This window comes from Danio rerio, chromosome 22, assembly GCF_049306965.1.
Source record: "Danio rerio strain Tuebingen ecotype United States chromosome 22, GRCz12tu, whole genome shotgun sequence".
Classification (NCBI taxonomy): Eukaryota; Metazoa; Chordata; class Actinopteri; order Cypriniformes; family Danionidae; genus Danio; species Danio rerio.
In genome coordinates, this window is record NC_133197.1 from 2,643,073 (window position 1) to 2,653,072 (window position 10,000).

General features: G+C 38.3%; 1 protein-coding gene across 1 annotated transcript; it reads left to right on the forward strand.

The window, feature by feature from the left end:
• Nucleotides 1–518: 518 nt before the first annotated feature.
• On the forward strand, nt 519–8,935 carry znf1003 (zinc finger protein 1003). Its single transcript, XM_017353384.4, has 4 exons — nt 519–571; nt 1,226–1,408; nt 1,517–1,642; nt 4,606–8,935. Exons 2-4 carry the CDS (start codon nt 1,354–1,356, stop codon nt 5,433–5,435), a joined length of 1,011 nt encoding a protein of 336 aa, XP_017208873.1. The 5' UTR covers nt 519–571; nt 1,226–1,353; the 3' UTR covers nt 5,436–8,935.
• Nucleotides 8,936–10,000: the final 1,065 nt, after the last annotated feature.

Sequence of the window (10,000 nt, forward strand, 5' to 3'; positions counted from 1 at the left end):
ATATTTATGTTTGGTGTGGTCAGAGATAAATTAGGTAAATCCTTCATTTTGAGCTCTGGAAAGTGATGTGAAATAAATCTGCTCATATATCACATAGCTGGAGAAACTTGAAATGGTAAAGATGAAATAAATGTTTACATCTCTTATATAACATATAGGTTTATTTCAACTTCTCAATTTCAGGTTTCTCTAGCTATGTGATATATTGTTTCTCCCAATATGGTAGTCATTTTGGTATATTTTTATTAACCATATTTTAATATTTTGCTGACTTTTGTTTACTGAATGTAGTAGCAAAATTCTTAAATTTGTCCGTCATGAAGATTTACTTATTAATTTGGATAAGTGCAGTTTTTACAACGTTTTAAATGTCTAATAAACAGTATTTCACCTCCTACATGATTAAGATGTTTTACCAATGAAAGGTGAGAAGGTTTGTTATTTGAAGATTTAATAAAAGTATAGTGAGGAAAAAGTAAAATTGGCGCTTTTTTTTGACCCATTGTTCCCGCCTTGCCGTGATGACGTCAGCACTGACGCGTTCATTGAGCGTCGAGTCTTCAGAGCTGAGGTGAGTCGTTGACGCTTTTTCTCGTGTTTACACAACAATAAAACACACTTTACAGTTTATTAAAGCGACAATCTGCGACTAGTTTCTGCATTGAGTTCACCTCTATCTGTGTGTCTGCTGACCAAAACAATACAGCAGGCAGAGAGCAGTTCTGAGAGGACAATATGAGCGAGTTTGTGTTTTTCTTCGTGAACTGATTGTCAACTGTTGTGATAAAACATGATGAATGTATTTTGGGAATTTAGAGAGGCAGATATATTAAGCTTAACATTAAAATAATGGTTTGTGTTTGCTCGTCATGTAAAGGGGTTTTATGGTTTGTGCGTTTTTACACACCATATAAACCTGTTTACCAGATATGTAGTAACAATAAGTTGATTTCTAAAGATAAGCTAACAAAATGTTTATAAGCTAAACCACAATATGTAGTACCTTTCACTTATTAAATAAAAACGCATAACTTAAAAAAATATGGCTAGATATAATTTAATTTATGAAGTAAGCACATTTAAAGAGATCTTTATTTTTTTGTCGTCATTGTAATCGAGAACTGGTTCTCAATTGACTTACCTGGTTAAATAAAGGGGTTTTATAATATGCTTTATTTCATCATTCAGTGTAAATTAATCAGATTTTTCTGTTTTTCTTTTGCAGCTCGTCCTCCTACAGTGCAGCTGTAAATACTGAAATATCCCCATCAGTTTACAAGTGAAGACGAGCATCAGACCATCAGGAAGAAGAGAAATCTGCAAAGACAGAGTTTATTGAAGGACAGTGAGAAGATGAGTGATCCAGAACCCTGCAGAATTAAACAGGAAGAGACTGAAGAACTAATAGGTTTGTGTTTATTCATTACTCTTTTGGTGCAAGCCATATATATATAGTAGTCAACATTTAGCAAACGATTAATAACTCGTCTCTTAAAATGAACTTATTGATTTTCAGATGTGAAGGAGGAGAGTGAAGAACTGAGTGAAGATGAGGAGAAATATCATGTCAAAAGTGAAGAAGAAACTCAATCAGAGCCTGAACATTTATTTTCTCTACAAACAAACACAAACAACAATCACAGTAAGTAGGAGATTTTAAGATCCAGCCCTTCAGGTCATATTATTTAGGATAATCATGGAATTTAATTGTCTCTGTTGTTTTCTCGTCTTTCTTCCAACAATGTTTTTAAGCCACTTGAATTTGGATTGTGTAAATTTCACAGCAAACTGCATTAGTTAAAGTCACTAATATCCTGCTAATGGCCTCCAATTCTGGACATCTGTTTAAACAGACACTTCTCTATCTTACTGATGCTTTCGCCACTATAGACCACATTTGAACTAGGGTTGTGCCGATAGACGATGCCATCCTCCATCGCCGAAGGCCGACAAACTTCACGATGCTGAGCCAGCATCGTGATCCATTGCCTCGCCCCACATTTATATTGATATATAACTTATTATTTGCATGTCATCTTAATAGCAATAACGGTCTTTTCATGAGCTGTGTTAAATTTTACATATAGCTGCTGCTTGCACATCTGACAGCATCGTGAGGATTAAATAAAAGGATTATACAGCACCTCTTGTGCTAATAATAAAATAACATGGTGGAATGTTAATCCACCATTAACACTTTTCCAAGAGTTGATAAAAGACTCGAGTGGCTTCAAGTCCGCTATGAAAATGACTAAAGCCATTCACTGTAAAGTCTGTGGGACGGGGTTTGCAGGTAACAGCGTTTGCCACTGAATCTACACATTTTAAGCGAGAGAGGTGCTGTATAATCCCTCATTTACATTTAGTCATTTAGCTGACGCTTTTATCCAAAGCGACTTACAAATGAGGACAAGGAAGCAATTTACACAACTATTAGAGCAACAATGAAGAAGTGCTATAGGCAAGTTTCAGGTATGTATGTTAACATGTTGTTATCTCTCTACTTTGTTGACCTCTAAGAAGGTTATCCGGGTTACAAATGAGAGAGCGCGCAGGGGAGGGGTTGATGAGGGGAAAAGTTCAGTTGAAGATGTCTCGTGTGTGTGCGAGGAGGGAATGAACAAAATAAAGTGTGCTTACTAAATAAACGTCGTGTTTATTCAACTTTACATGTAAAATGTAAGAAGCCAAAACATTAGTAATTATTATTTATTCATTAATTTTTTTTGTAATACAGTTAGCGCCGAGCCAGAGAGGCAATTGCTGAATAGTAAGAAAAGTAGTAAAAGGAGACTAAATAGTTGAGTTTTTAGTCGTTTCTTGAAGACAGCGAGTGACTCTGCCGTTCTGATGCAGTTAGGGAGTTCATTCCACCAACTGGGCAGATTGAACGCGAGAGTTCGGGAAACTGATTTCTTCCCTCTTTGGGATGGAACCACGAGGCGACGTTCATTCACAGAACGCAAGTTTCTGGAGGGCACATACATCTGCAGGAGTGAGAGCAGATAAGAAGGAGCAAAGCCAGAAGTCACTTTGTAGGCAAACATCAGAGCTTTGAATTTGATGCGAGCAGCAACTGGCAGCCAGTGCAAACGGATGAGCAGCGGAGTGACATGTGCTCTTATAGGTTCATTAAAGACCACTCGTGCTGCTGCGTTCTGAAGCAGCTGAAGAGGCTTAATAGAGTTAGCTGGGAGCCCAGCTAGCAGAGAGTTGCAGTAATCCAGTCTGGAGAGAACAAGAGCTTGATAATTTAATCCGCACGATGCTGTCAGATGTGCAAGCAGCAACCAAATGTAAAATCTAACAGAGCTCATGATGAGACTGTTAATGCTATTAAGATGACATGCAAATAATAAGTTATATAAATATAAATGTGGGCCGGGGCGATGAATCAAAATGCCGGCTCAGCATCGTGAAGTTTGTAGTAGAGATCTGCGCGGGACTAAATTTTGAATCCCGCTCCTGCCCGCACCTGCCAGGTTTTAGCCCGAACCCGACCGCTCCCGCTTATATTAAGAATTTGTTGTCCCGCTGCCCGACCCGCCCCGTTTTCTGCCCGCCGCGCCCGATCCCGCTAAAGAGCGGGGGAGAACAAAACCGAAAATCACTCAGCTATACAGTCCAGACAGCCAAGCTGTCTGTATACACACACACACACACACAGCACCAAGCACACACACACACACACACACAGACAAAGCTCTCTCTCATACGCGCGCGCGCACTAACACACATACACAAGCACCAAGCAAACACACAGGCGTTTGCTGTTTTATCAACTCAAAGGGTTGTAATACCATGTATCAAGTACCAATGTAATACCAAAAGGTTTTATATAAAGGTATATAAATGCTGAGTCCAGCTCCGGGCCGCAGCGCACATTACTCTCGGTCCGATTCCGGCGCGGATGCGGTAGCGCCGGCTCGCTTGCGGCCGCCGCATCTGGCCCGATTGATTCGAGCCGGAATCGGGCAGTGAGTCCACAAGCATCCGGCCCGAGTCCGGCAGCCGGAGCCGGGCCGAGTGGTAAGTCTCCGGCAGGCGAGAATCTAGCCGGAACTGGCCCGAGTGTATTTTGCTATCTGGGAAAGCTCTCTCTCTCTCTCGCTCGCTCTCTCTCTCGCTCTCTCATTCGTGCGCGCACTAACATACACACACACAAGCACACACACAGGCAAAGCTCTCTCATTCCCATAGCAATTTCCGCGATATTGCTAGACAGCCCGCTCCCGTCCCAAATTAAACCCGTTACCCACCGCTCCCGCGATTTATTCGGAAATTTATTCCCACGCCGCAGAAATCTGGTTGGGTCCCTCTGCAGACCTCTAGTTTGTAGACCATCGGCGATGGATGATGGTATTGTCTATCGGCCCAACCCTAGTATCCTCTCTTTCCGCTCAATGTTGATCCATATTTATAGCCGATTTGCAAATAGCGCAACTCGCTGCAGGTTCACAACGGCGGACTCAAGGAAACAAACAGTGAGTGATGTCATGGCACACACAAGTACAGACAGGCAACAGCCGTGTAACACAAGGACAATACAGTTTTACTGCTATTCACTACTTAAGATGTAACTTTGTTTCTGTACTTAATTTTCAGACCTGATGGTGACGAAAGAGGAAAGCGAAGAACTGAGTGTAGACAAGGTCCATCATAGTGTTCATACAGAAGTGAAGCCAAATTCATGTACTTTGTGTGGAAAGAGTTATAAACAGCCGTCACATTTACAACAACACCAGAAGATTCACACTGGAGAGAGACCGTACACATGTGATCAATGTGGGAAGCGTTTCAGACGATCATCAACCCTTAATCAACACATGAAGATCCACACTGGAGAGAGACCACACTATTGTGATCAATGCGGCAGAACATTTTTGAGGACTTCAGAACTGAGGAGACATCTTACAGTTCATACAAACGAGAAGCCTTACTCATGCTCTGAGTGTGGAAAGAGTTTTAGTCGTCTGTCAAATCTAAAAGTACATCAGAAGATCCACGCTGGGGTTAAAGAGCATGTGTGCATTGAGTGTGGGAAGAGTTTTATTAATGCACAAGTACTGCAAATACACCAGAGGATCCACACCGGAGAGAAACCGTACAAGTGTTCACACTGCGACAAGAGATTCAGTCTGTTACACTCTCTGAAATCACACGAGAGGATTCACACTGGAGAGAAACCTTACACATGTACTGGGTGTGGAAAGAGTTTCAAAAATTCATCACAACTTCGTCAACACATGATGATCCACACGCGAGTGAAAACGCACAAATGTGATCAATGCGGCAAAGCGTTTTTGAGGCCTTCACATCTGAAGAACCATCTTACAGTTCATACAAAAGAGAAATCAAGTTCTTTAGCTCCTTCAGAAATGTTCTCAGCTCCTCTACAAGGATTTCCAAATGATTTTTCCTGTTTTCATTCATGAGATAACTCAGGCAAAAAACAGTCAGTTTCTGTGTACATCCCTTCACCAGTAAGTCCCCGGCATACTTTAAACAAAACTGAAGAACAAACTGAAAAATCCATCTGATACTGAGTTAATTTTCAGTTTACTGTAGAAGTTCGAATCAGATGAGGGAGTTAATTTAGGCTACTTAACCCCTTTGAGCTGCCATTGGTCTGTGGTGATTCTGCTGTCAGTGTGTCTGTTCTGGTGCTCCGGCTTCTTTGACGTGCCGTTTCTTCCCTCAAATTAATTTCCTATTCCACGAGGGGTCAGAGAGGACAACATCCAAAACAGCAAATACACTGGAGGGTGTTTGTTGTGTTTTATTTTTATGGCACATTTAAAAAAAACACATGTTGACCAAAGTTCTTTTACAAATCAAACAACACAAATGTACACTTGCTTATATGAGCAAAATAAGATTCATCACAATCAAAAACCAGAGACAAAAGATGATTTTAAAATGAGATTTAAAAGCACCAAGGGAAGAGCGTGATCTGATGTAGAAAGGTAAACCATTCCACAGACGAGGGGCTGCAACAGATAAAGCCTCATCTCCTTTTGATTAAATTGAGACTTGGAAACCACCAACTGAAACTGTTGTGCTGACCGAAGAAGCTTAGATGAAATATACCGATGAAGAAGCTCACCGTAAACTTCACACTTGGTTCAATTGCCTGGACCATACCCAGTTCGATTGGGTTTTGGACATAGAGAAAGCGGCTAACGTCTATCTGCCGCAAAAATATTATATTCGGTCAGAACATCAAGCGATGTCTGCAGAAGCTGCTTTCGGAGGAGACAAGCGGACTCTATCACTGTGTTTACCCTGTCCTGTTTGTTACCAAGGTACAGTATATGATACATTCACACACACACACACACACACACACGAATAAATATTATGTAAACGATAGTTTGTTGTACTGTTGGCGGTTTACATCCATTATTTGGTACTATTGGTTTCATACCCGAATTGAACCGGACCAGAGTTTGTGTGAACCATACCTTTAGGTGGACTCAGGTACGGTTTATGGGTGCGCACAAGAGTTCAGAAGACACTTTCACACTAGCTAAACGTACCGTACTCTGATGTCAAATGAACTCAGGTGCGGACCAAAAGTGCTACTGAAACAGCAACAACTCGTACTGAATACTGCCGTAATCTAGCAGATTTATTAGTTTATTAAGGTGCTTGCATAGCTGTAGATCAATTTTGTTCTGAAACCGGGATTAAAGTTGTTGATCTTTGTTCTTGGTGCGGTTTGCGTTCATTCGGAAAAGTTTCTAAATGGACCACAATGATTAAAACAAGCCTTATGTGAGTAAACTCTCTTCACATTTCTCAGAGTTTAGTTTATTTTCCTGGATTCTGCTCGGCTGTCATCCATCATTTTTTAAATTTACGACAATGAGAAATCAGACATTATTACCAAAAATGTGCACTTTACTTTTGATGGTGATAGACATAGACATCACCAAATATAAATCAGAGATAAGAGTTTCCCATACATAGTCTCATTTAAATTTTGATTTTGATTGGTTGGAGGGTGTGTCAGTCAGTTTCGATTACAGTTCAAACTTAATATTAAAGTAGGGCTGTGCAATTAATTGAAAATTCGATTTCGATTTTGGCTTCTAACGATTATGAAAAAACATTAATCTAGGTAAACGATTAAAGGAAAAGACCGCATGATTCTGTGTGTGAGGCACGCACACAGAACAGAAGCATGCAGTCAGCATTCGGTCTCACTCGCACACTGAGACGAGCAGAGCGCAGTCAGCGCACACATCTAAAGTCATCTTAACGTGAGCGCTTTAATAGTCAAATAGGTGTCAAAACGTGGTGTTTAGTGATTGTTCATATTAACCCTCATTTGTGTAATAAACGAGTTTAGGATCAAAAGACATGTGAAAGAGAAAGTGGGATTTAGTGTAATTAGGCAGGTCATTGTATAACAGTAGTTTCTTCTGCAGACAATCAAAATATATTGCTTAAGGGGGCTAATATTATAGACTTTAAAATGGGTTTCAAAATATTTAAACATGCTTTTATTCTAGCCAAAATAAAAATAAAAAAAGAAGAAAAAATATCAGAGGAAATACTGTTAAAATTCATTGCTCTGTTAAACATCATTTGGAAAATATATATTTTTTTTTAATTCTCTGGAGCACTAATAATTTTGACTTTAACAGTAATCGTTTTGAATAATCTTGATTACAATTATGACCAAAATAATCGTGATGTTTCCCAAAATCGAGCAGCCCTATAATAAAGCATAATTAGAAAAATACTCATCAATTATGCCACAAAATTAAGTTTTAAGACTAGTTACAGGCGAGAATATAATTGAGAAATTCAGTGCATATGTCAATCTTGCCATGAAAAAAAATTAAGTTTTCACCAAAATATGGAAACCGTTTCTTGTTTTTTTTTTTTTTTTTTTTTTTTTGTTAAGCAAGTATTTTACATTACTTTAGAAATACTCAAAAATGCATCTGTCAGTGTTTTCAAACTACTCTATTTGATTTACCAAAAGACACACAAGTGGCAATTTCACATCCACCAGAGAGACGGAGAGACGTCAAATCCATAATCACACTTTTTAACAATAAATGTGAAAATATATAATTAAATAAAACCAACCATTTTTGTTCTATAGATAGCCGACTCTTCCTTTTGATTATCATTGTTTCTTTTGGGTTGTGCAGTTTAATTCACAGAATTTCTACAAAGTATGTTGTATACTGTAAACGCATGTTTATTTCTCTCATTTAAAATATAAAACATGTTTGCAGATTGATATTTTTCTGCTCCCATTACTCTGTGCTCAGTTGTTCTAGAAAATATACACAGATGTGTCAATATAATGTTAATATACACTTTCTATGTGAATTTATGTTTTGAGCTTTTACTGCAAATGTCACATCCATAACCCTGGACTTGCTCAATTAGTTTTTAAGTTATATTGGCAGTTTATGTATGGGGAAATCATGTCTTTACAAATTCGAAAGCTCCAGGTGGTCAGCGGGAGCTCTGTGAACAGTCACCCCCTCCTCCTCCTCCCCCAAAAGAAGCTTTATATCGGTCAGACCATCTCAGGACCTTCTGCTGGATCTAATCTCTTGCATCTCTGTTGTTAAAGTGTGATCTGTAGTTACTCTTTGTTGTATTTAACGGTCAGTATTTAGACTTTTGAACCTATTATCTGCTCTGATGTGTTAGTTTTGGCAGATCGCAAACATACGTGTTATAATTCATTTTTGACCGTAAATAATCTAATATCAAATGATGTCACTTTCGACTCATAGCTTTAAAGTTGTATTGCACGCATTACATGTTAAATTTTATGCAAATGTGACAGGACTGACAGAAACACGGGACGGTTGTAAAATTATTTATATCATATATTTGTAGAGTTTATTTATAATTTCATGTTTTTGATCAATAAATGTGAATAAAAACAATTTAAACATTATATTTCTGAAGTATTTTTTTTTCTAAATAACAGTTTTTAGCATAACAAATGGATTAAAGCTGTAGGTCCAATTGGGCTGAGGACAATGACAGGGTTTGTATAGTGTAAAGTGTTTTTAATAAAGAACAAAAATCCGAGAACCAATTGAACGACATATTCCTTTACAGGACAACTCAAAGAGATCAACCAGCTGTCTATTTTAGATGTAATACTTTTTATTAACTATATTAATGTTTTTAATTTTAGATAATGTACATTTCTGGTAGAACGTCCAATATTTTTACTCAATCGGCCGTGAAAAAAGGGATTGTAATAAGTGTCCTTTTAATTTTTCAAGAATCTAATTAACAGTATTTTAACTCTAAACCGAACGGGAATCCGACGGCTTTTTGGCGAAATTAGCAATTGTTTTGTATTTTAATTTGGCGCGTTTTTGTTTATCCGCCCGTGCTCCCCGTGATGACGTCAACTGAACTGACGCGTTTATTGAGCGTCGAGTCTTCAGAGCTGAGGTGAGTCGTTGACGCTTTTTCTCGTGTTTACACAACAATAAAACACATTTTACAGTTTATTAAAGCGACAATCTGCGACTAAATTCTGCATTGAGTTCACCTCTATCTGTGTGTCTGCTGACCAAAACAATACAGCAGGCAGAGAGGAGCTCTGAGGGGAAGATATTAGGGAGTTTGTGTTTTTCATTGTGAACTGATTGTCAACTGTTGTGATAAAACATGATGACTGTATTTGGGGATTTAGTGTGGCAGATATATTAAGCTTGACACTGAAAACATTAAGGTATTGGTTTGTGTTTGCTCGTCATTTAAAGGTGTTTTATGGTTTGTACTTTTTTACACACCATATAAACCTGTTTACCCGATATGTAGTAAAAATAAGTTGATTTCTAAAATTACGAAATGCTTTAGATAAACCTCAATATGAAATCCTTTTCACTTATTAAGTACAAACGCATAACTTTAAAAATATGACTAGATATAGTTTCCTTTATGTGGTAAACACATTTAAAAAGACATTTACCGTAAAATGTTTTATATTTGAAGAGTTCAG

Bases quoted from the DNA above. Each gene is read 5' to 3' on its own strand.
- znf1003 (XM_017353384.4), top strand. From the start codon at position 1,354: ATGAGTGATCCAGAACCCTGCAGAATTAAACAGGAAGAGACTGAAGAA. The intron at 1,409-1,516 runs GTTTGTGTTTAT...ATTGATTTTCAG, and splicing joins AGAGACTGAAGAACTAATAG to ATGTGAAGGAGGAGAGTGAA. The intron at 1,643-4,605 runs GTAAGTAGGAGA...CTTAATTTTCAG, and splicing joins AAACACAAACAACAATCACA to ACCTGATGGTGACGAAAGAG.